The sequence below is a fragment of the Myxocyprinus asiaticus genome, chromosome 17, assembly GCF_019703515.2.
Source record: "Myxocyprinus asiaticus isolate MX2 ecotype Aquarium Trade chromosome 17, UBuf_Myxa_2, whole genome shotgun sequence".
In the NCBI taxonomy this organism is placed as follows: Eukaryota; Metazoa; Chordata; class Actinopteri; order Cypriniformes; family Catostomidae; genus Myxocyprinus; species Myxocyprinus asiaticus.
The window spans coordinates 44,243,620-44,271,487 of record NC_059360.1 but is presented as its reverse complement, the minus strand read 5'-3'; the positions used below and the strand labels follow the sequence as shown (position 1 = coordinate 44,271,487).

The following is a 27,868-nucleotide window of genomic DNA, read 5'->3' as shown; positions in this document are numbered from 1 at the left end:
TTTATGCTGAGTTAAAAACAGATTTAAATTTTTTTATTTAAATCATAAGAATATAGTGACAATCATCTTTGATAATAATAGGGATTCTTCATAATGTTTAAATTATGAACTGGTTTTATTGACTTATTTTATTTATTTTTTATAATTGATATTTATTTTACTTGTATGTATTTTTTAATTTTTTAATTAAAATTTGTATTAAAAAGTATTCTTTACTGATTTGTTTTGCTTTGTTTTGCTTTGTTTTGCTTTGTTTTGTTTTGTTTTGCTTTGCTTTGTGACCCGAACATGTTTTCATGACATTACCCATTAACTTTCCTGACCAGTGAAAGTGCAACCACTGAGCAATACAATTCTCCTCTGAGATTTGTTCATTTATATGTGTATTAAAGTCTTGTAATAGAAGACAGCAGGAAAATCTGAAGATTACAGAAAGTAAGAGCATGAAAAGATGCTCTAACATTATTTCCGCTGCGCTGAGATGTCATGCTTTGTGTTTTGTGTGTGTGTTAATATGTGTGTAGAGTTTCAAGCTGAATGTGGACAGTCACAGCACTCTCAAAGACTGTCTCCTGGAGGAGGGACAAACGCTTCTGGAACTCATCACCTCCCACAAATCAGGTACAGTTCTGGCAAACCACACATTTATTATTAATGTTTGTATTAACATAGTGACCTTCAGAATTTAAAAATCCTCAAGCTACTGCTTCCGAATCGGTGAGCACACTCCTTTTCACATACATAACAAATGCTGTGTGGCCCGATGAATTGAGTTCTGGGATAAAGCAGAGAGACAGGCGCGGGAGTTGGCCGAGCGCTATATGAAGAGCGTAGGAATTAAGAATGGCGAGTTCAGGAGTCAGGGGCCACTGCAGACACTCATTCCTGCACAATATCTCTCTTGCTCTGTGATTATTCACCTTAAGAGTCTGCCGGAGTGTTTGGCAAATCCACTAAGCTGACCTCCTTGCTGGTGTGTCTGGTGTCCGCTGGGTAAAGCCGGCTACTATTAAATATGCAGATGGAGAGCAGTACCTTATAATACCCCAACAGCCCTGTCCTGTGGTGCCACAGCGTGAAGACAACTCCCCCACCGACTATACAAATACAGTACAAACATGCATGCTCATGCCTATACTATAGACCTGACCTTTTTTGCCTTATGGATCTTCTTAAAGGGGCAATACTGTACACTTTTTGTAATATTGTGTTCTTTTTCCACTGAAGTCAAAGTGCTAGTAAAGGCCTCTTGAGTAAAGTAGTCGATATGACTATTTTTAATGTTTCTGAAGCCATATGATCACTTTGTATGATGAACAGAATGAAATTTAAGGTATTATTCATTATCAAATCAAATCATTGATCAACACTTGTATACAGAGCCCAAATAAATATAACGACTATGTCAACAACATCAAACCTCATTGGTTCTTGCACGTCTCATGACCAAATGTCATGACACAAAGTTGTTTTAGAGGCAAAGCAATTTATTACATTTTGATGAAAGATAGCGAAGACAGTCTTTTGCATCCATGTATCGAATAAGATCACGATGTATTTTAAGAAAGCAAAAGGGTCAATTTTGACTTCATATTGACTTTACAGGGTCCTTGTTGAACACTTATAATGTTAGTCAAGATTTCTTGCACCAAACCAGTCGTAATTTAATTTTGCAATACAACTTTCCACTTTCTCTCTGACCCTTAGTGTTTAACAGGTGTTTTTTGGCGCTGTACCTTTAAGATTTCTATATATAAATGTCCTTTGTTATAATTGGCTAACCTGTGTTTTTCAGCATAGTTCACATTGTTATACTGTCAGGGTTCTGCCCTTAGTTTTTTTTTTTTTTCCTTTGTGGCAGAGCCCTGACATGTATGTGTTCTTTGTCTGTTTTGTGTATTGTGTCTGGATTTCGACACTTTGGTTGGTTCGGTTTATTCACTCTGTGGCTGAGTCCAGGCACTTGTGTTTTGTCTCGTGCCGTGTGAATGCACTTGGGTTTGTGTTTTTCTCATTCCCTTGTGCACTGGTGTCTGTCTTCAGTGATAACCCCGCCCTCTCATTTGCCTTGTATCTGTCTGGTTATTTGTTAATGTGTTTCACCTGCCTTCCTCATTTGCCTCTTGATTTCTCCCTCTTTATAGTTCCCTCCTGTGATCTGTCCTCTGTTGGATCGTTTTGTTAGTATCCCTGTTCAGTCGTGTTTTTCAGTCCTGATCGGGTTCATCCAGTGTTTGTATTTTTGTTCCTGTTTTTCCTCCATCATGAGAGTTTATGTTCTGTTTTATTTTTCATTTAATTAAAACTCTTTATTTCATGCCTGCGTTTGGGTCCTCCTTCCCGCACACCTGACATATTTATCACATCAGGCCAAGTTTATGAATATTCAATTGCTCAGTGTTGATAAATTTGGGTGGTGATATGTTAATGTAGTTGTGAGGTCATAACCAAGACAATTAAAAAATAACAAGCCGTTTTGGCAGCTTATGCTGCGTTCCATTCAAAATCAGATGTGGTATACTGACTTGATATCTACGATTGCCAACCACAAGGGCATTCAATTGTCAGGTGCTCGGAAGTGACGTTTTAGCAAAAAAAAAAAAAAAAAATCTGCAATGGGCTCGTTAGCTTAGCTTGTGTTCGGCTGTCATGAGAGATGTCTTCAAGCAACCAAATTGATAAGCGATGCTACAGTGCTTACATTTGTTGTACAGGTGTATGATTTTATACACCTGTCTCCTAAATATTTGCTAAATGGGTTTTATTATCTTGTAATGTAGGAACTTTCACTCATTGATGGATATTATCATTGTAATTAGGAACAAATCTCCATCCAACATCCCACCATGACCAGAATTGCCCTGTATCTTAGCAACTCAGCAGACGGGTATCACTCCATAGGTATGAGTAGCAGCTTTCAACACAGAATGCTGTTGGCTGCATCTAGAGGCCTGATCCAGACACAATGCAGGGTCACACTCGAAAAGCCTGACTTCCGCTTCGATCGTATTTATCTTAATTTATGCTTTTTAATTACTTTGAACAAATAGGATTTGACGACGGAGATGCTGATTGTGGCTGGTTGAGACAGAAAGACACATGATGAGTTTAGAATGTAGAAATATCCCATAATACCCAAGGATTAACTCAAAGTTCGGGTCCTCATCAGATGCAAAAACACACTTGCGGTTCTGCTCGTGTCACCACTATCAAGTGTGTTATTCCTGTTATGCAGTGCAATTTAAATTCTTAAAAAAATGAACATGCTTGTGTTGTAAAAAATAAATATGCTTGTGTTGTAATTTATGGAAGTATTTGTAATAAAGGGTACACCAGACATTCAGAAATATGCTCTGGTAAAGCTCGTTTAATTAAAAATTAATAAATAATATATATATATATATATATATATATATATATATATATATATAATGAACAGTGATGGGAAATTAAACACTGACTGTTTAACGCATTAAAAAAATTAACTAAATTAACGCAGTATCCATTTTTTTTTTCACTTCATGAAACTTCACTACTGTTTTAACCATTTTCTGTGGCTAAAATTGCCATATATAAATTTCTAGGAGGTACACGCTCAGCTCGACTGCACATAGTACCACATAAACTGATAATGCAGAGCAGTGCATGCTTATTTATTACGCACGACGCATGTGCCGGGCATAATAAACACAGAAGTGGATTTACTATATGGAGAATTGAGACTTCACCCGCAAGCGGTGAGCCAGGTGTGGGAGAGATAAGGGCAAGCTGACGTATCTTTTCGTATTGCCCGAAAATGCTCACCCACTGTCATCTGAACTGGTGTTAAATACGAAACCTAGCGTGTGCGCGAGACTGAATGGCAGCCAGAGACATTCCATTTGTTTTGTGTCTGTATGTATAGTGTCTTATAATGCATTGGCAATGTACACTTAAGTTTATCTTGACAGTAAACCTTGATATGAATTGAATCTGCCCATTTGATGCATGATTTTTTATGGCATGTATACATACAGTATACTTGAATCAAATATATTTTTACCTGTAAAAATGTGTCTAATTTAACTATATACCATTTTTTAATTATTAAAATAAATGATGACTAACCAATTTATTACTTAAATATATATTTAAGTTCTTTGAGACAAAGTATAAAGTAAATATATTTATGATTAAATTTGAATGTTTGTTTTAATGTACCATGTACCATGATTAATCGTGATTAATCACAGAAAACTGTGCGATTAATTGGTTACAAATTTTTTTATAGTTACACAGCCCTAATAATTAATTATAATTAATTAACTTAAATCATTATAACTTGATTTTTGGCAATACCACACCTAACACAATGGCAAGAAAATTAACAGTATGGATAAAAGAGCTAATAGTTACAGTTTATGTGTTTGCACTGTTGTTTTCCCACTAAAAAAAGAGATGTCACTTCCTACAGGATGTTGTCATTTAAGAAACTGGCTTTTGTTTTATTACAAAAATGTAATAAAGAAAAATAATACACTCATTTAATCTAACAAAATTATATAATATAACAAAATAATGTTATATTTGGATATTACTAAAGAAAGGAAGGAAACTGATTTTGAGGGCATCAGGGAAAATCATCTATAAATGAATAAATAAATTATAAGTAAATGTTAAAAAAAATTGTTTGAAATTTTTTTATTAGAAAAATATAAAATAAAATAAAAAGAAACACCTGTAATATTTCTTAAAAAAAAAAAAAAAAAAAAAAAAAAAAAATTTAGAAGCTACTGCATAAGCACCCAGGGACATGGCACAATGGACAATGGCAACATTCAATCAATCCAAAGTAGTAAAATTATTGAAAGTTCACCCCCATGTTCACATAATTGTGATATTATGATAAAAGCAAACTAGCTAATATGATTTTCATTGTTAAAAATTGTGAGTTTAATACTTTATCCAGTATATAAAGACTATATTATTGGGACATGAAAATGTGCTGCATAATAGAAATGATCCAAAATCTACTAGAGTAATATAATAATTATGATTTAACTTTAATATTTTATTTATCTTTTTTTTTGAACCAGAGGTTTGGTTTGTATGATTAAGATTATGGTGGTGATTATGATAATGCCTTGAGCGTTATTATTAGTGATGTGGAAAAAAATAAAATAAAGCAAAATGTGTTTGTGTGATCATTAAGGCTGAGTTGTGATAAATGGTTGAATCACAGCACATTAAAGGCTCATTAAAAAAATATGTGGGAAGGGCGACTGGACATCAGTAAAAACTCACTGTGGGGTTTAAGTGGAAGTTCTGCCCGTTGGCTGACATTAGCTGTGTGCAACTACTTTATGTATGCACAACTGAACAGATGATATGTTTGGAATGCAGTCCTAGCGTACTGGATACTTCACAGTATATGCTGTGTACCTGCTTTAAAAACATACTGTATGATACATACAAGATTTTTAAATTAACACTGAAATGGTTAACAACTGATGGTGCTAATCTCAAAATGTCCAAATAGTGGTTCATATATATCGGATTATTTGTCACTAATAGTATGTGTAAATGCTGATTCTCTCATCAAATGTGTGCACACAGGGATGCGGGACATGCTCCATATGATCACTCACCAGTGGCAGGAGCTACAGAGGCAGATTCGCCGTCAACACAGCTGGATGCTTCGTACTCTGGACGCTCTCAAAATTTACATCCTTTCCAGTGAGAGGGATGAGGAACAGAAAACACACAGTCATCATGACAGCCCTAAGGTACAGTCACTCACCTGACACCCAAACGTTACACTGTCAGCGCTGTTACCACCCTGTATCCAAAGCCTGAATCTCTCCATCTGTCTGCAGCTCTTAGTTCGCCTACGATCACACTCTGCTCGATCAGAAAAACAAACAAACACGCGGTGGGAAGGTGAGCCACGTATTTCCATAAGTTTAGGCTTACAGAAAGGCTCTTAGTACAATTTTCCATTCAGGGAGGAAACGTGACATGTGATATGTGTGATGTGAATGAGAATTTTCGACTACATTGGAAATTAATCGACTAGTCGATTTTGAAAATATTGTAATTTTGCACATCTCTAGTGTACTGCTTAAAGGGATAGTTCACCCAAAAATGAAAACTCTCATCATTTACTCACCCTCATGCCATCCCAGATGTGTTTGAATTTCTTCTGCTGAACACAAAGATTTTTAGAAGCATATCTCAGCTCAGCTGTAGGTCCACACAATGCTGAATGGTGAATGGTGACCAGACCTTTGAAGCTCCAAAAAAGAGATAAAGTAAGCATAAAAGTAATCCATGCAACTCCAGTGGTTTAATCCATGTCTTCTGAAGCGATCCAATTGGTTTTGGGAGAGAACAGACCAAAATATAAATCCTTTTTCACTGTACATCTTGCCATTGCAGTCTCTAGGCATGATCATGATTTCAAGCTCTTTATGACTTTATCTTCTTTTTGAAGCTTTTGGAGTTCTGGTCACCATTCACTTGCATTGTATGGACCTACAGATCTGAGATATTCTTCTAAAAATCTTTGTTTGGATTCTGCAGATGAAAGAAAGTCATGTACATCTTAGATGGCATGAGGGTGAGTAAATGATGAGAGAATTTTCATTTTTGAGTGAACTAACCCTATAATGTTTTTTAAAAAAATAGTATGTGAAAATGTAGTAAGCTACTAGTCATTCCAGCAACCCGCCGACTAGTCGATTTTGAAAATATGTAGTTTTGCACATCCCTAGTGTACTGACAGAAATGTTATTTGTATTTAAAATAGTATGCGAAAAATAGTATACTAGTAGTTGTTCAAACAACCCACCAACTAGTTGATTTTGAATATATGTAGTACTGCCTGTAGTTTTTTTTTAAATAGTATTTGAAAAAGTTGTACACCACTAGTCGTTTAAGCAACACAGTGACTAGTTGATTTTGAAAATATGTCGTTTGGCACATCCCTAGTGTACTGTTTACTGTTTTTTTTATAGTATGTGAAAAAAGAAGTATGCTATATTATTGTTTCATTGACCCCATGTTCAATTCAATTGTAAAAATGCCTTAACTCTTTAAAAAAAATAGAAGGTAGTATGCCATTCGGAACAAATGTGATATGAATGAGAATTTTCTGTCCATAAATGAGCTCAAATGCCATGGCAAGAGACATTTGATAGCTCTCACAAACACACACACACAATTATGCTTTAGAGGCAGCACACAAGTCTCAATTTATACTTCGCATTTAATGTGTAATTGCAGTCATAGTTATTTCAGAGACCAATTTCTCATTGTTTAATTGTCAATTGTGATTGGGTAATTGCACTCCAATTAGATGTCGTGTTTGTGTGTGTCGGGACCCTGAGAGCGCGGCCTGGCAGGAACAGCGAGGCATGTTTGTGTTTGTGCGCGGCATGTGCAACAGTGGCAGCTTTAAGAACAGCGTGATCTCGAATGGATTTCCCTCAAGAGCGTGAGCATCACCAGGGTGCAATCTTCACTTCTCCTCTCCACCGTAATCTCTTCTGCTTCATCTGCAGAAAATCAGAACAAGGGTCTCTCTTTCTTTCTACCACTATATTTCTTTCTCTCTCATTCTTTCTTCTCTCATTTTCCTTTCTTCTTTAACTGCTCAAACAGAAATCTATTGCTTCTATTTGTTCGGAATTGCATACTAATATAGTACATTCAGCATTGCGAATGACAAAAATGAAAAATGATGGTAAAAAAAAACTATTTAAGTTGTTGATTTATAAATATAGAAACAATATATTTTCAGTTTATTTAAAAAAATTCAGATATATACAAATATATAAGAATTTTGAGAGTGTAGGGAGAGTGACTCGATTGCATCATTCACGGTGTGTCATGGGAGTGGGTGGTCACTGCAGAGCTCTTTTGGCGCACTTTATTGGTCACGATTCTCTGATTGGTGGATCTTTCTCTGTAGGACCATAAGTAGTGTAATTATTCAACACAAATTTTGCTATTAAAAGCAGTTTAATATAATGCAGACTGTTGCTTCAGCAGAAGCATATACTATCGGAATTTCTTGTCATATGTCACTCCAGGACATATTTTATAGGTCACCCGCCAAAGTGGCAGGTAGATGAGCAAAATTACCTGCCACTGCACATGAACTACCATTCTACTATAACTACTATTCATTTCAAACCCTGTATATACTGCTTCCAGTTCATTTGTCAAACTTGAACTGGAAAGTCAAGTCAACACATTGCATTGAGGGATGCAATGTACTGTACATTTTGTTACTGTAGCAGGTCATCTGGGTTTTCAGATGATAGAATGACATTCCGAATATTATAGCCTCCTTTTTTTCCCATTTGTGTGCGCCGACATAAATAATGGTGCTTTTAAATTGTTTTGTTGCAATTAGAAATCACCACAATCAGTGTGATCAGTCAGCGTTGACAGCCATTAGCCGCTTGGTTACAACGAATTAACAGAGAGAGGGGTGAGTGATTCATTATCAGAGAGCTGTTAATGATGATCGGATGCATCACCTAATTAGAGACAGGCCGGAAGATTGTGGGAAGGTCACACAAGGAGCCACAAATCTCTCTCTGTCTGAGCCAGGGTGGGGCATCTTGACTGAACCATGTATGGTGGGGCAGAAGTTGTGAAAATGGGTCTAGATGGGACCTTGAGTTGGGTTTAGGATCATATACAATGCAGGTATCACAGGTAAAAATCGGTGTCTTCGATTTCACCGTGGTTACCAAGCAGGCATTTTGGATGTGCACATTTATATTTTATTTGGCAAGATGGTTTCATCCAAAGTGATGTACTGTGCATTCAATTTGTAGATTTTCTTTTAATCAGTGAATGCAAACCTATGACCTTGGTGTTACTAGCACCTCTACCAGCTGAGATACAGGAACCCATTCAAATCTCATTCAGGCTTGCATGCATTCAAACTTGGGTTAAAAGCATTAATGGGAAGCGCATATTTTTCATGAAGCACTTAAATGTTTGGTATTTGAGCTGGAAAGTTATCCAAATTTTGAGGTGCAACTACTGTTTTAGGTGGAGGAATTTGATAAGATATTAAGACGTTTCATTTAAAATGACAAAAAAATTGTAAGCTGATATTACCCGTAGAATATTTTCCCATTTGTTTGTTCTTCCTTGTACAAACATATAGTTTGAGTACGTTAAAGTCTAAAAGTCATAGTCCTTGTGTTAAAACTTTACGTTTATTGAAAGGCAGTGTGTGCTTTCACTTAGGTCAAATACTCAAACAAATGCTGTTCGAAAGCCTGTCTCAGATCGCCACATGGCCCATAGATTCATCTTAATGGAGGCACAGGGAATTCATATCACTTTGTTGAAACCTGTGTTTCACTGACTAAACAATATTTGGAAACTGCTGTCAAGGCGCTCTTTTCAATGACAAGCCCTCCCGTTCGCTATTAATTCCTAATGCTTCACCACAACAGGTGTCGTTTGCGGTCATTAATTTGCTTTGGTTAAAAAACGGCTCACAAATGAGCAATGTTCGGCGTCAGAGGAGTAATATATACCGCCTCAGCCAGACACTAAGTCTGTCCCCAGAATGCTATTAAGGGGTGTACAAAGCAGGCCGCGTGCTCTCTCGACAGCCATAACGGTTTGTTATTATAGCTGAAACATATGTTCACACCCACGTCTTGCCATTGTATTGCGCCGTCTGAATTATTTTCTCAAGACCATAAAGTTTTAAAATGGCTGGATGCTGGTCAAATGGAAATCCTGAAGGAAGCCTGTCTAGTTTAGTTATTCGTCTCTAATTAAACTGTAGGGGAAAGATCAAAGCAACGAAGGTGGGGGTATGTAGTCATTAACGGCATGAAGCGCCAACAATCGACTCGCAATAACATGGTTCTTGGACGAGATAGATAGATAGATAGATAGATAGATAGTGAGAGATGTAGACATGATAAATCTACACAACAATATAACACAGGAAGACACACATGACTTCGTGTAAATCAGCTAAATGTCACAGTATATCAGATGACATGGAGAAAAGGATAGGCAGCAGGTGAAATTTATATGTCTTACATTTGTGCAGGGATTCATAGGTAATATTTGATATTGTGTTAATTTGTGCTGTCAAATTCATGGTGGGAATTCTCTGATCCGGTGTCAGGCTATGACACATGTGTGTTCTTTCCAGATCTTAAGGAGATTTTATCCACCTACATGTATAGAAAGGGATTCCATTCTGTCACCATCTATTACATCTGCCTTGCTTTCATTTCTAAGTCAGAAAGGCACATATTTCCATGTCAAACATACTATCTCTAAACCCTGCTTTTCCCATATAGACACCTGCATTCAGTTATTTAGATTAGACAAACCCACCCCCTTTGTCATAAAGAAGTGGGACTTAAAGTAAATGAATGTATTTAAATTGTTGTTCAGAAAAATAATATACAATGACAGAGTATATATATATATATATATATATATATATATATATATATATATATATATATATATATATATACACACAGTATAAAACATAATAATAAATTACAAAAAAACATTTACAGCATCATGTATTTACCTATTTCAGCCTATTCAAGGACCTATTCAAAATCTACAGAATAAAAATACGATTTCAAATAAGATTTAAAAATGGCTAATGAAGAAGCTGACCTCACATGGAAAGGGAGACTGTTCCAGAGATTAGGACCTATCACAGAAAAGGCACGATCGTCCTTAGATTTATAGCGACAACGAGGAAACCTTAATAGAAGTTGATCAGAAGACCTGAGCGCTCTAGTGGGGGAGTAAGGGTGGAGAAGGTCACTGATATATTGGGGTGCGAGACCAAATAGTGCCTTGTAGACATAAAGCAGAATTTTAAAATCAAACCTGAATTTCACGGGAAGCCAGTGTAGAGACGCTAAAACAGGGGAAATGTGATCCCTCATTCTTGACCCTGTTAAATGACTAGCTGTCATGTTTTGAACCACCTGTAGGCAGGATAATGCAGTTTGAGGGAGATGAGTTACAATAGTCTAACCTTGATGAAATTATTGAGTGGATCTCAATTTCAAGGTCTTTATTGGAAAGAAAATGTTTTACTTTAGCGATAGATCTCAGGTGGAAAAAGCTACCATTGTCAACAGCACTGATCTGCTTATTGAAAAGTAATGAGGAGTCTAAAATCACTCCAAGACTCCTTACATGATCTTGTACATTCGACGACAGAGGATCTAACTGAGCAACCAGGCCAGGTAAGGAGGACATGGATGAACCTAAAATCAGAACTTCGGTTTTGCTTTCATTTAATTGTAAAAAATTGTTTGCCAGCCAATGTTTAATATCTTTGAAGCAATTTAAGGTGTTATCAAATAAACACTTCTTGTCTACGCTCACTGGGAAATAAAACTGAGAATCATCAACATAACAGTGATAAGATAGCTGTACTTCTGGAAAATAGAGCTCAGAGGAAGCGTATACAGGGAAAATAGTAAGGGTCCTAAAATCGACCCTTGAGGGACACCACAAGATAAAAGAAAAATTCCCTAAATTTACAGAAAACGACCTTTCTTTTAGATAGGAGGCAAACCACTGGAGGACCATACCCTGGATGCCAACCATACACTCAAGATGAGTGAGAAGAATATTATGGTCGATAGTGTCGAACGCGGCACTGAGGTCAAATAAAACTAAGACAACAGGTGAACCTGAACCCATGGAGAGAAAAATATCATTAGTGACCTGCAGCAATGCAGATTCAGTGCTGTGCAAGGGTCTGAAACCAGACTGAAATGTACCTAAAATGTTAAATGTATTTAGATAGGAGTAGAGCCGTGAATAAACAACTCTCTCCAAAATCTTGGAAATAAAAGGCAGTTTGGAGATTGGTCTGTAATTGTTGTGTATTGCTGGATCCAAAAATTTTTTTTTAACAAAGGATGTAGAGTTGCATAAAACTACTTGGAAGAACCCCACTTGCTAATGAGCTGTTAATTATAGCTGTCACACTGGAACTGTTAGTTATGAAAACGTCTTTAAGAATGTGTGGCGAAAGAATATCCAGCTTGTAACTGGAACACTTCATCTTGGAGACTACATCTGCTAACTGTGCTGACGTAGTGAGTCAGGGAGCTGGAAGGGGAAGGTAGTAGTGGTTGATCAAATTGTGAAGGAACAAAAGCACCTTTAACGTCATTTAGCCAAGGCTGTGAAACACCCTTAGCTCTCCTTGGCTTAAGCGGAGTGACATTATCAAGAGTAAAAGTACAAGATTTATTGAAAGCTTCAACCAATGATTCAGTGTTGAATCCAGCTGAGATATCATCTGTAAAAAGCATTGTTATATGAAGCACTCCATTAGTGTTTTACACATGTGTGGACAGCCTTCTAGAACATTTTAAGCTATCTTAAGGGTGTTTTCACACTTCTTTATAACTAAGACCCTTGTAAGTGGACCAAAAACACTGGTTCCAGGTAATAAAAATGAGCTCAGATCTCTTTGTGGTCCAGTGACAGTGCCTCAGTCTACATTCTATTCACACTATTTAAAAAAAAAAAAACATTGCATAAATAAAATGAAGCCTACTTTTAAGACCATTAAGGTTTTTTTTATTATTTGTATTTATTTGTATTTTTTTTATTTTGACATTATTCTCAGGACACTTGAGCACATTTTACCACCCAATTTTCATTACCAGAACACATCCAGACATTTTACTATTCTCATTGTTTTTAATGATGATTCTAATTACTTAAAATATTTTGTAAACTCGTTTTACTGTATTACATTTAAAAAATCAATGAATTTCACACACCTGAAAAGTTATAGGTTGGTGCGTAAGACAAAAGCTATTATAAAGACAAAAATAAATAATTTATTAGCAATGTTTCGATCACACAACCTTCATCAGGCTTCGAAGGTTGTGTGACCGAAACATTGGTAATACATTTTTGATCGTGTTTTGAAAGCTATGGAAGTGTGCGTGATTTTTTTTCTTCTTTTGACCGTATTAAATTAAAAAATAATGCTGTTGTACAATAATTTTTTTCTTCTTAAAATCGGCTAAAATTGAAGGTGCTACCAAGGGAGTACTGCTATGATGTGTATATACTCTATATGCGTGTATGTATGTGTGTGCGAGATGGACTGAGTTAAGTTTGCTTTAAAAAGGTCCGAGTTCTTTTGGAGCATTCACATTTAAGTCAAATATCTTGCAAACCGCTCTCATACCAGTCAAACGAAATGCAGTGTGAAAACACCCTTAAAGTCATTGCCCCCGATTAGACCATGTTATTTCTCACTAGCTAATCTAATCCTATAACCAAGCTTACCAAACGCCCTCAGGTTAACAACCAAGCTACAACATTAACATTTACTCGTATTTTTTTTTTCGGGTCACAGTTTCCACACGCATCCCCTTTACCAGTTTATCGGCTTGTTGGGCACCTCCTCCACGGCCTGAGGAGTCTGCAATATCTGCGTCCCTCTCGCAGCGACTGGGCACAGAGCAGGCCCTGCCAGCTGTCTGTGGCATATTCCTCCGCTGTCATATGTATGTATGTATAAGGCAGGCAGGACTCTTATCGGCGACTCCTTGGAGACAGCCTGTCTGCCCTTGGGCGGTTATTTCACCCCTTGCTCTGTGCTGAACGTAGCGCAGTCAGGAGGAGGGAGAGAAGGAGGGCCGTTCTGTTCACTGGCATATGTTAAAAGCAGCCATGCCACACTACGCCACCCAGCCATGCATATGGAGCAGGCTGAGGTATATCAAAGTCACCATGTTTAAAAAGTGACCCGGGGTTATTGCTGGTGAAAATGAAATTACAGGAGGTGGCAGCTGAAGTTTGGGAAAGTGGGGCCCAGCCACCTCTATGTAGTAAGTGCAGAGTTCACTCCAAATTAAATGTTAGTTTAGAAATTGGGAATTTAAATTGGAGTTTTAAGGGTTTGATGTATATTTAGCTGCAGTGTTACAGAGTTATAAGTTTGATATGGTGTAAATTGAGATTTTAGGGTGTAAGGCAGTGTAAAAGTTGGAGTCTGGCAGTCTTGTATTTGGTTTCTCGTTTTACTTAGTTCCTGAAATAGTTGCAAAAGAGGCACTAAATCAAAAGAACCTTTATGATATTCTAGTCTATAGATATGGCTCAGGTCCTTCTTTCAATGTGAGTGTATTGAATTTTTTATTGTTCACCAGTGAAAAATTCAGCCTGATCTCATGAAAATTATGTGCTTTTTGTAAAATAATATGTGGCTCCTTACATGTGTCGTGGCAGTTCTGTGGTGAAATGTCCACTGTGTGGTGCTAAAAGAGTTACATTTTCTCTCAGATAGATGAGGTTTTTAAAATTAATGCTTTATTGAGTTTTAAAGGGGTCATGAAAAGCTCTTTTTTTATAGTTTTATTATCTTCCCTGAGGTCCACTGATCATTTTATTAAGGTATTTTTAGCACCAAAACAGTCATAATTTAGTTATATATGATCATTTTTCACCCTGTCTCTGACCCTTTGACTGAAACACTCTGTTTTGGACTAAGCACCTCCTGAAAACTTCTACGTAAACGCCCACTGTTATGATTGGTTAACATTGTGCTGCCCCTTGAAATCAGCCATATTTGAAACTCAACTGAAAGACAATAAACAACCCCACAATATTATAAAAGTGTATGTATTATGACTGGTTCACAAGCAATCCACGCTGATATGAGCCAAAAAACCATGCAATCCACGCTGAAATACGACAAAGACACATCCACATGACGCTCACACAAAGTCCAAAGCACGGTGTGAACTAGACGCACACACATACAGCATCACATTGCTGGAAATGTATCAAAACGGTCAATGTCGTCCATCTAGCACGTTTTCATACACCAACAATTAAAATAGTGCAGATGGGCGAAGGAACACGCCTATGATGCGTTTGTGCTCAAAACAACAAGAGGTATCAGCTGAATGACAGAGAATGTCTTCTCCTTTTCAGAGTTGTAACTTGACACCGTGTCTTTTAAAAGCGGCCGGAGATATGTGTCAAGCGGTCAAAGATGTCTGTCTAGTCTAGTACATGAATATATACAAAAATAATCCAAAGTAGTCCATATGGGTCCCCTTTGGTGTTCTGGAATAGTGAGGCCACAGTAGGCCTATTTGTCCTGCTCTCTCTCAGTTCACGAACTGAATCACCAGTGGGCGGGTTCCTGATTTTAAGTAGGCGTTGATGTGTTTCGCTGTAGAGGTGGTCATGAATTAATGTACTCCTAGTGATGTAGTGTAGTTGCGGAAGTAGAGAATGAGGTGTTTTCGCAACTTGGTTTCAATAAATGATTTTATTGCATTGGGGATTACGTTTTAAGTTCTGAAATTTACAGTATGTTTTTATAGTAGAATGACCTCTTATATGTCAAAATATCAAGGAAAATTTGATTCCTCATAACATGACCCCTTTAAATCAACAAAACCGACCTCCCTACCCTAAACCTTCAACCTAAACCTAATCGCTAGTGTCACAAAAAGCAAATGTGAGATGATAAATGCAATTGCTGAAGCAACCACGTGATTTTGTGGTGCTTCTATGATCTTTTGGCTCACACGTTCTTCAGGACTGGTACTTTGGATTGCAAGTGCAACGCTATCATTTGAGCTACTATGCAGTTTGATCATTTGTAAATGTAGCTGGTTATGTAACACAAATGTTAAAATATTTTGCACGTACGTTTGAACTTTAGTAATAGTGTTTCTATGTCAAAAGTTTGTACTGTGTGAGGAACAGGGCGAAAAGGAATTGTTTATGAACTGAGAATCTGCCGTTTTTCTTGTGATTTGTTTGAAAGGGAATAAAAGTAATTGTTGTTGTAGTGCTTCTAGTGCTCATTTCACTAGAAAACTGCTGTGATATGTACAATGAGCCACGTAAAAAAACACTTCGTAGTACCGTGATCCTATAAGACCAGGTTGGAAAAATTGCATGTTGAATTGCTTAGAAAAGTATTATCACACCTCTCCTCAACAAGCCACATGCTTTGAAGCATCATTCATGTTTGTTGCACAAACAGTGCGGGATAAGGTACACGCAGATTTTTAATACTTGGGCTTAGAGATTTGAACAAAAGGATGAGCAGAAATAACAGCCTTGCTTGCTATTGCAACCACCACTAATTAATATTTGGCACATATAAATTTCTATCCATGTTTGTAAATCCATCTCAGACTCATGAGCTCGTTTAACAGAACTTTTGTTCATTTTGAAAGACTTAATATTCGTCCAACCCCTCTGAAAAAATATTTATTAATGTCTACATGAAAAATGAAAAATAATCAAGGACCCAAATTGGTATTAATTTATTCTAGGTCTCTCTGCTTATATACACATGCAAAAGCACTCCAGAGGTAATTCATAAAGTGACTTAAAACTGACATACCTCTTTTAGTGTTTTTTTTTTCTTTTGCCAGAGGCAGTTTGACAATTGAAATGAATGTTTTATGAAAAAATGAATAGTGCCTACATTTTGCAGACAGTTTCAAATATTTAATCACACAAATGATATGAATTAATATGCAAGCAAGGTTTAATTCATATTCATTTTTTCTTGCAAATGAAATGTACGGGCAACGTGTTTTGCAATGAATATTGTTAGTGCGGCTTGAATAAGTGGCTAGTGAAATGTGCACCTCATAACTGCCTTCCTTTGTTTGGCTCACAGTTTAAATGAATTGGTCTGCATATATCATTTTAGTGTCTTCTTAAAGGGATAGTTCACCCAAAAAGGAAAGTTCTGTCATCATTTGCCCACCCTCATGAGGGTTGTTTCAAACCCGTTTTACTTTCTTTCCACCATGGAACAAAAAAGGAGATGTTTGGTAGAATATTAGATGTTAATGAAAGTGAATGGTGACTGAGACTAACATTCTGCCAAACATCTCCTTTTGTGCTCCAAAGAGGAAAGAGAGAGAGAGTCATTTGGCTTTGGAACAACATGAGGGTTTGTAAATTATGACAGAATTTTAATTTCAGAGTTCAGCAGGAGAAGTGAATTATTGTACTTCTGTTTTTATGAAGAATACATGCAAACATGAGGTTTTTCCAATCAGTCTTTGACGTATGAAGCCGTAAACCCCTGCCAATACTGAAACCCTCCTCTTGACTTAATTTGCTTTTTTCATCCTGTGTCCTATGGCTATGTATCGTGCCTGAGAAAGTCTGGAATAAAAACCAGATTGTATTATTTTTTCATTTGTATTCTGCATTTCGCACTTGGCAACCGGATCAAAGATTACCCAACTTGCTTGCAAAATAAAGCAACAAGGACCCCTTTAGGCTGTAATTATTGGAATCAGAGAAATTTTTGTTGTTGAAAAAGACACAATGCAAAGGGAGAGTATGTCTATTCCTTTCTGTAAATGTTTAGTAAATTCTGTCAATCTTTGCCTTTTCCTTTGATACACAAAAATTGTATGTTCTGGGTGGTTGTTAGATGGTAGGGGTTTCTTCAAATCCCTAATCATAAGTTTGAACGATTGTAATCATGATGTTCACCCTAGCAAACACCACTAATTACATCCACAGTATAAAAACAGTTTAAGTCTTACATTCATTGCAGTCTTAAATGGTTTTTGCATGTTTTACCATTTGCTAAATACTCACAGTCAGACCTTTATGTGACTGAAAGTCTTGCTATGTCTAGAATGAGCATGATTTTGATGTGCAGACATCGACTGAGGAACATGTTGGAAAAATGGACATTAATAACTGCATTCTCTCTCTCTCTCTCTCTCTCTCTCTCTCTCTCTCTCTCTTTCAGTAGCGAGCACTTAGCCTTCAGTCACTGAGGAATAATTGTCAATGAATATTTAACAAGCCTTCAGTAGGAGGGATAGGCATCAGAGAGGCATCAACGCTCGCTCTATTATTAATATTGGAAATGGTATAGACACTGTAGTCAGTGGAGCAGAATGCATACTGGATTATCAACTGAAAATGATACAGATGTGAATAAACCAACTCTGCTTCAGTCCTGCAGCTCTGCGGAAAACAATGCAGATTCTGTCTCTCTTATTTTGTAAAGGGGTGAATCTTACAAAACCTGTCAAAAACATTTCCAGGTCATATTTCCCCACAAAATGAAAAGTGACATTTTGCTTAAAGAAAATGAAGCATATATTTAAAGTCATTAAAACTTTTTGCATTGTGATATTATTTACATGACAATTATATACATTTCCCTTCCAAATTCTCATTACTGTAGTACAAAGCCATACTCACCGTAACGCAAAAAAATAAAAAATATTCATTAGTATTTGACATGGTGCTGAAACAGCTTTAATTTATGCTTAATTTAAATATAGAATTTTATTACAGTGATTTATACTGTAATACAGTGAAGTACTGTATTACAGTAATGAGAGAATGTAACAATTAAGAAAACTACACAAACAAAAAAACAAACAACAACAACACCTTAAAAGTAAACCAACTGGATGCATTACAGTAACGACAATTTGAGGATAATGGGCTTAATTCTGAAAAATCGGAAAAATCTAGACTTCATTTTCTTTATGCAAAATATAATTCCTTATTTTTTGTGTTGATTTAATAAAAAATTTGGTTACTTTTTTACATTTTATACAGTAAAAAATAACTGTATTACAGTAATGAGAATAATAACAATTACCCAATAACAATTTGTAAAAAAAAAAATAATAATAAAAAAAATGTTTTACTGTGTTACAGTAAAATATTACAGTAAAACATATTTTTTTCTTTATTTAAATCAGCATTAATTACAGCCAATAAAGCAATACTACTATGGAAAATACTTTACAATTTAAATAATAAATCATTGTGTTTTTTTTTTTTTACATTCCAGCAATGAGAATAATTGTTTTTATTTCATTACATGTACGTAATTGTCATGAAAGTAATGACACAACTCATAAAAATCGTATTGATTTTATTAAGAAAATAATTTCTTATTTTTCCCCCATTTCATTTTAGGATTAAATATGACCTGGACATGTTTTTGTGAGATTAATCCACTTACAGCCAGTATAATTTTGCAGATATCCAAATCTCTTCCAGTGTTTTTTAAATTTTCACAGATGTATACACCACCTTGTTTTTTATTTTTCCATGTTCTATCTTTCTCTTTGTCTCAATCAGTAATGCTTATGGCCAATCTGGTAAACATAAACCTGTCGGCCATGTGTTGAAATACAGCGTGGCGGAATTATCTTATCATGACAGCACATTTAAGCATGCCTCTCAGGTAAGATCGCCAATCCCATCATTCCCTCAGAGTCCTCGATGACTGTCAGAGGAGCTTCATGTTACCCGCTCGCTCCCTCCCTTGTCTTGAAGGGATATAAAATTCTAATGTCTGCCCTCTGGTTCCCTTCCTCCTGAAATCTGGCCAAAGCACTGAAGGTATGCGAGCTCACTGACATGCATGAGAAGGAAAACAGCGAGATGAGGTGAAGGCAGGAAAACTTGCTCATGAAATATTTTCCAGTCCTGGAAAAATATGAAAGAAGACATAAAATGCATGGGCTCTACTTTGGTATCTGTATGTATCTTTTATAGAGGTGGCATAATGCTACAAGCCCTTTGTTCTGTGTGTTTGGATGCATTGATGAGACGTAATTATTTCCCCTCAGCTTTTACGACAGGCTGCGACAGATGCTTCGACTTATAAATCGTTATACTATCAAAATCAGGATTGGTGCTCAGACTAGATTGTGTACACTCTTAAAAATAAAGGTTCATTAATGGTTCTTTGCAGCACCTTCAGTGAAGAACTATCCTCTTGAGTACTTGGCTTTATGATTTTCTAAATGTAAAAAAAAAAATCTCAATGTTACATAATAGGTTCTTCAGATCAATTTATTGGTTGTTAGGTCAATGGTTTTCTAAAGAACTGGAGAAGAAAAAGTTCATGTGGAAATAAATATATTTTTCTATGTAATGAGACCGGAAGACAAGGCAGTGTTCGGAAAACCTTTTTGAAAACATTTATTAAGAGTGTATGCATACACTAAAAAAATGGCTGTTAGAAAAGAAGTTGATAAAATAAATAAAATAATAAATAACAAAAAATGTATAAAATTATTTTAATTATGTTCATGCTTTAAATAAGACAACATTTATAGTCAAGATACATTCTTTGAAAGCAAGTTAATATGTTAAGTAACTTTGCTTCTCAGGTAAATTTATTTTGTTTTAAGTATGTTTACATCCTTTTTATATTGGAAAACAAGACAAAGATACAGATTTTTGCAGTGTAGCTCCTGTTTAGATTATTTAAGATTTAAAATATTGTGTATGTCACTGGTTTGACTGACAGTGATGAGGTAGCGAATGGGGAAACATATAAATCATCATCTTTGAAAACAGGTGAATTATGTCACATTTTGACGGAAACAAACAGCTTCCTCTTGAGACGTAACGCAGATCTCATGTGGCCTTGGTTGGAAACAACCTAGATGGGGACTCACAAGATGATTGAAAAATGTATGTGTGTGTGTAAGTAATTGTGTTCGGAAGTATCAGCCAACACTTCAAAAAGAATTTAAAGCATGGTACAAATTTGACTCCCAAGAAAGTCAACAAAACATTGGGCATGGGTCTTTGAGGCCATTCACACCGAACATGTTTTTGCATCCCTCTGCACTGTTTTTCATTTGTTTTTCTATGTCTTTAAGCGTTGAACCATGCTTCACTCTTTATATCAGCATCTCACACAAGAACGACACGTGTTTTTAGATGCCATGCCAGGTTAAAAAGAATGTCAACTTTTAAAAGCCAGCGTTTTGTTCTATTCGTTGCACGGCATCTAGCTTTTTTTAACGCAAGAGCACGTTCGGTCTTAATGGGCTGTTAAAAGGTACGGAAACTAAATGGTGTTAAGTCTACATATTTCATGAGAAAAGTTCAAAAGCACTTTCAAACGTTTGAGTAACCACTAAAGTTATATTACAGACCAAACAGAAAAATGTGAACAGAAGTCCTGTTCACTTGAGGAGGTAAACATGGCAGCGGTTGCCTTCTTGAGTCGATACAACAACAAAATTTGCATACAGTCATTATTTATCTCTTCTTTAGTGATGTTCATATTACAAATATATTTGTGTTTAGAAATGGTGCATTCACGTCATGTCGTTATTACCATAATTACGAGATTCCATCATGTTAAAAGCGTTCACGTCTTTGTAAATCTCGTAATTACAAGATGTGAACTCAGAATTCTATGAAAGCTCCGACTTGGCAGTCATAATGTCATGTAAAAAGAAACAAAATGGCAGTGGCCTCAACAGATTTTTCATATATTTCTATTTTATATATTTTATTTGATAATAGCCTGGAGTGCTTTCTTTGTTCTTAAACATTTTGCAAGATATATTGAGGTGAATTAATAAATTAATAAATTGAGTCAACTAAATATTTTGCTGCCATCAACAACAAAGCCATATAGATCTGAGCATTATGAGCGTTGCCATAGAAACAAATAATTTCTGAATCTGAGGACTTGAACTCTGAGTAGAATTTCTGAGTTGTAATCTTCTTATTACTGTAATTCCAACAAAGTCTTTTAAGATTGACGTAATTTGACGTTTGGCTTATTTGGGATGCGCGAAATGAACCTCAACAGATTGTGGTCAGAAAATAACCTGTAGAAATTCCTTTTAGTAACGTTGACCCCCTTGAAATTTGTTAGCCGCTTTTCCACTATCGGGCCAATGCAAGCCAGGGCTATCATCTGGTCAGCCAGGGCCAATAGCCTCAGAGCCGCAAGATCAAAACCGAACTGCAATCCCACCACAGGTCCAATAGCCCCGCAGCGTTGCCCTAAAACCCGCCCTTAAAGGTGATGTAAGCGGTTTCAGCTGTTCTTCTTCCACAAGACTGAGCCGTTGAATTAGCCACGGCCTCTCTTTCCAAAACCCGCACTCCTAAGATAACAAATGAGCTTTATTGAGACCAACATCGTGCAGAAACGGTTTAAAACTACAGCAGCAAAGTAGCGCCCTCAACTGAGAACTGCTATGAACAATATGGCTTAAAAATGGCTGCACAACTACAATACTATAAGAACGTGCAAAATGATTAACAGGTCGAAAGCGTCATTGTCCGCAGCCCATGGACACATTTTTATTTGCTTTTTACAGAGTCTAGTGCTGTCGCAGAGACAGGTGAGATATCTTACAACACTTGTTTCATTAATATCTTTCAGGGAGAAGGAACATTTTTTGCATACCTTTCCATGAAATAATCGCTTACAGCACATTTAATACGCCACCCTGGTGCCAATGTCACACACCCCGCACATTTAACAAGCAAGAAGGAAGCTCAGGCTAAGGCAATATGTTATCTAGAATATCAAGTATCGTATGTAAACATTAGCTAGCTAGCAAGGTAAGTTAGCATTGACAGTTCACCGACTCTAACTGCCGAGTGTTCTCTCCACTAACAACGGGACGATGCACACTGTCTATAATCTCGAACCATGTTTGGGCACCTCTTTGTCCATTGTGCATTTTAACGGATTTCTACCGTGCCCGCAATTTTTTTTATTTTTCCCGAACCTGTACCGTTCGCTGGATACACAACCTGCAAGTTTGCCGATCTTGGTGCTGAAAGCTCTGACCTGACTCAGCGAATCTTTGACATTGACCCCGCCTCAATCCCCAGTTAGCCTTGTTTGGCCCAAGGGTAATCGGCAGGCCAAATGCCATTGGCTAGCACAATGAAGCCCCAGAAGTGACAGTGGGAACATAACTGGCCCTGGCCTGCACTAGCACGCCCTCATATGGCCCAATAGGGGAAACGCGGCTATTGTATAATTCAAACACTTACGCAAAGTTACATGTACATTTAGTGCAATGCAATACAGTCTTGTAAAATATTTCAATGTGTGCATATAGAATATTTCAAAATGTGTATGCAACATCATAGTTATATTTAAAATGAAACACTAATTGTTATATTCTAGAGACAGAAGTGATAAACAAAACATTCTGAGAGAGAGAGCACACAGACTGCTATGAAGTGGAAGTTGAATTTTGTGTTACTTAAGAGCATCTGTTATAATACAAAAGTACTAAAAAGATGCTTGAAATAATGACAAACGATCCAGCATTTACAACCCAAGTGTCGAATACATCAGATTTTTTGGTGTTGTTGTTTGTATATATAAAATTGTCTTTGCCTTACAGATAATAACTGGGAAATTTTCACTCATCAGGAATGCACAGTTATCATTTCAAAGTCGGATTCCATTCTGTTGTTTCCTCTTTGTTTTCCGAAGCCAATGAAATCCATTACAGCATTGTGGCAGTTGCAAATGCTGGCTTTCTCTGAACACAGAGAGGCTTGTCTGCGGGATTACTTTTGATTTATGCTCCAGCTGTGATATTGTTACAAAGTGCGATAGTGTCCTTGAACGTAAATGTAGGTAAATGGCAAAAAGGGCTTTATGAAGGTCTGTGTATCAGAACTTTCTCAGAACTGCTCCATACCTTTATGTTTAGCTGTGCTGTGGTGCAGGCTGTCGCCTGGGAATTCTGCCGCTGATGTGTGTCGGAATTCTGTGATCTTCCAGAGAGCCGAGTTCTGTATTCCGGTACACAGCTGATAAGGTGTAATAGGGCAGTGAATCGCGAGGTTAGCATAGCAGTTTTGAATATTAGTATGCATTTCTTTTATATTTTACCTTTTTTATTATTATTATTATTTAAGGAAATAATGGGGAGAAATAGATGCAGACTCAAATAATGAGTCAAGAAATATAATTTGCCACAATGGAAATGGAAGGGAAAGAGATACAGTATATCATGCTGTTTGCTCTGGTTGCATTTTGGCAAATGTATTTTTGTACATCATGCAGATATTTAATGCATACATAAAATGTGCATACAGTGCACAGTATGTATACTACATACTGATTTAAAAATAAGAAAAAAAATTATAAGTATATATATATATATATATATATATATATATATATATATATATATATATATATATATATATATATATTATGCCTTAGCCTGAGCTTCCTTCTTGCTTGTTAAATGTGCGGGGTGTGTGACACTGGCACCAGGGCGGCGTGTGCTGTAAGCAATTTTTTCATGGGAAGGAATTGGAATAATTGTCCATTATTCGTCATACTAATGTCTTTCTATTTATGTAGGATTGGATTTTGAAAAATTAGCTGCATGAACACAACTATACAGAGCGAATGTTTGTAAGCAATTCACTTATCCTACTTTGATACAGTACTCACTTTTTCCTGCTTATTTTGATACATCAGTTCTTAACTATCATACTAACTAACTTTTAATGTTGAAGGCAGGGACTAAAAACGAATTGTTTTTCATTTTGGATTGTTCTGAGCAGAAACAGTATTTTTTCGTTCCGGTTCCAGCGTTCCACTGCTTCCTTTTCAATTTGTAACCGGTTAGAGTGAAATTAAAGAACAATTAATAACGTTCTTTTTTTAAATGACAATACTCTGTGCCATGGGTGGGTGATATACCAGTTGCAGTGTTAACAGATCTCTCAAGAAACAAAAGAGACCTGGTCTGGAAAAACACGCTGAAAATAAGGCATTTACCTTAAACCAAAATATGCGATAATAAGCAATTCAATTTTTTCCCCCATGTGGGGAAATTATCAGCATAGAAACCATAACAAGCAAAGTATACTGTAGCCTATGCAGTATAAAATAATCTGACAATGACTTCTGATTTTCAGTATGCAATAAATGTCTTCTTAATATTTCAAATATTTCAAAAATACATCTGAAATCAATGAATTGCCCAAATCTCTCTCCGATGCATGCATACACACACCGCTTGGGCAAGTTTTGGACTAAACATCATCTTATGCGGGCCGGATTATTTTATTTTAAATATTTAATAATTAGTTAATAATGACGTTATTTTAATTATTTGTTTTAATTACAGATCTGCTTCTTGGTCAGAACCCAGCAGCATCAAATCTGTATTAATGCATCATATTTAACAATAATTCAGTGAAAACAACTCACGCACAACTCACCACGTGCCTCACCGAGAGCGAGAACCACATTATAGCGACCACGAGGAGGTTACCCCATGTGACTCTACCCTCCCTAGCAACCAGGCCAATTTGGTTGCTTAGGAGACCTGGCTGGAGTCACTTAGCACGCCCTGGATTCGAACTCGTGACTCCAGGGGTGGTAGTCATCGTCAATACTTGCTGAGCTACTCAAACCCCCTAAAGGAGCTATTTTGCAGAATGTCACAGAGTGTTCATATTGAGCTCCTAAAATGACAAAAAAGCATTTAAAGTGTTCCACAAAGAACAAAGTCAAAAGTTCATTAAAAGTGGTCCATATGACTTGTGCACTACATCCCAAGGCAAATGATAGCTTTGTGTGAAAAACAGCCCAAAATGTAAATAATCATGCACTGATTATTGCCGTCGCTCTCAAATCTCATTGAGATGCGTTGCGGCAGATTTTACGTCAATAACACAAAATAAAATAAATAATTGTTGATGTGTTGGTGTTTATACTGTCAAATTTCCACATTGTGGATAATAAAGTCACTGAACTGAACTGAATATCAGTTCTCATGTGACCGATTTTCATTGATATCAAACCTTGAGGCACTTTATTTTAATTTCCACAAATGCGAACTATATTGGAGAGCTACTATACACATTTATGGTCCTTTTTGTCATTTTTGGAGAAAATCAAACAGGCTTGGAATGACATGAGGGTGAGTAAACAATTACTTTTTTAAATGAATTTTTAGGTGAACTGTCAATTTAAATAGAACTCAGATATCCTTTGAAAATGATAGATTATGTCAAATATTTTCAGTTCAAATGTCAGAATTCTCCTTGATCCTATTACGCATAAGTCCAGGAATCCTTGTGTTGCATTAGCACTCAGCTAAGTGACTTGAGGTGTCAGGGACCACGCTATAAAGATTGCATTCTTTTTTTTTCCATGAACCCTCTTCAACAAATCATATTTGATTTCATGCGTAATTAGTTTGTCCATCAGCAGTCAATGGGACCCTGTAGCTGCGGTATCTGCAATATCTGTGAGCTCTGATGAAAGAGACTTGAGGACAACAGCAAATATGCATTAGAACAATGGCACGGTTCCGTCCCATCGCTCCGGATGAACTAGAACTCATTTCGTACAACTGCCGTTTGTAACTTTGCTCTCTCGCTTTACCTCACACACAGCAGACCCTGAACATGGCAACACAGACAGCCTTCAATACTTGATAGACGCTCTGCCCTTCATATTAAACCAAAAGATTTACTTATAATTTGAAATGATATTTTAATTAAATATTAAAGTAAGCAAAAATGGATTTGGTTATAATTACATCAAACATCCAAAAAGTAACCCCCCACCTCCTTTTTTGTCCTGCTTGGACAGCAGAAAAAGTAAGAAGCCTTATTTAAGTGTCTAAGAGATGCAATCTAATTGAATTCTCCTCTCTAAATAAACAGTTCTCCAACCTTTTTTCATCTGGGGGGAGAAGAGATGATGGAAGTAATCAATATTTCTAGCATTTTAATTAAAACCGTTAGTGGAATAAATCAATTTAATTATCAGTTAATGAAATACAAGGTAATTTACCTGACAGCAACTTTGAAGGTGGCTTACTGGTTGGAATGAGAGTGCTGGTGAGGTGTCACAGCCATTTAGCAGCTGCCAGAACTTAAGTTGAGAGTCTCCTCTGCGTGTTAACCCCTCACTTTCCATCTACACGTCACTCGAGTCGTCTTCTGCTACACACACACACACACAACAACACACTGATATGGTCTTTTATAGTCTATAACCACAGCTAACAAAGATCAGATGGAGTAAAGTAGGTTTTGTATGGTGGACGTGTCAGTGGTCTGTGTTTATTACAATTTACCATGGTATTTTAAAATGTACCACAGTACTGATTGATTTCTATATATACATACCATGGTGTGTATGTGTATATTATAAATAATGTATTTTATTAGGGACACTGTGGTCCTAATAAAGTGCCCGATGTGGTCTTGTGCTGTTGTAGACCATCCGCCTCAAGGTTCGACATGTTGTGCATTCTGAGATGCTATTCTGCTTAATATAATTGTACAGAGTGGTTATGTGAGTTACCGTAGCCTTTCTATCAGCTCAAACCAGTCTGGCCATTCTCCTGAGACCTCTTTCATCAACAAGGCATTTTCGTCCACAGAACTGCGATCACTGGATGATTTTTGTTTTTTGCACCATTCTGAGTAAACTCTAGAGACTGTTGTGTGTGAAAATCCCAGGAGATCAGCAGTTACAGAAATACTCAAACCAGCCCGTATGGCACCAAAAATCATGCCACGGTCCAAATCACTGAGATCACATTTTTTTCCCCATTCTGAGCTCCTGACCTGTATATGCATGATTTTATGCATTGCACTGCAGCCACACAATTGGCTGATTAGATAATCACATGACTAAGTAGGTGTACAGGTGTTCCTAATAAAGTGCTCAGTGAGTGTATATCTATATCTATATATATATGAGACAGAGAAAGAGAGAGAGAGAGAGAGAGAGAGAGAGAGAGAGAGAGAGAGAGAGAGAGAGAGAGGGAGAGAAAGAGAGAGATGTTTAGAAATATTTGTTGAGGATTTATAACTATATACTCAGATTTACAATTATATATTCGGATTTACAGTTTTATTTTCAAACCTTTAACAATATATTAAAGATTTATAACTATATATTAAAATTTACAATTATTCATTCAGATTTATAACTATATATTCAGATTTGCAATTTTATATTCAGATTTATAACTATAAATTTAGATGTATATATATATATATATATATATATATATAT

At 36.4% G+C, this 27,868-nt stretch overlaps 1 protein-coding gene across 3 annotated transcripts in view; it reads left to right on the top strand.

Moving 5' to 3' along the window:
- The window catches only part of LOC127455486 (A-kinase anchor protein 6-like), a 202,704-nt gene that overhangs the window by 79,041 nt on the left and 95,795 nt on the right, over positions 1-27,868 (top strand). For 2 of the 3 annotated variants that reach the window (XM_051723427.1, XM_051723426.1), the window contains exons 6-7: positions 525-621; positions 5,596-5,765. The exons of the other annotated variant lie outside the window; for it this stretch is intronic. In XM_051723427.1, the coding sequence (XP_051579387.1) occupies positions 525-621; positions 5,596-5,765 (267 nt within the window). The remainder of the gene's footprint in view (positions 1-524; positions 622-5,595; positions 5,766-27,868) is intronic. 3 annotated transcript variants of the gene reach the window in all.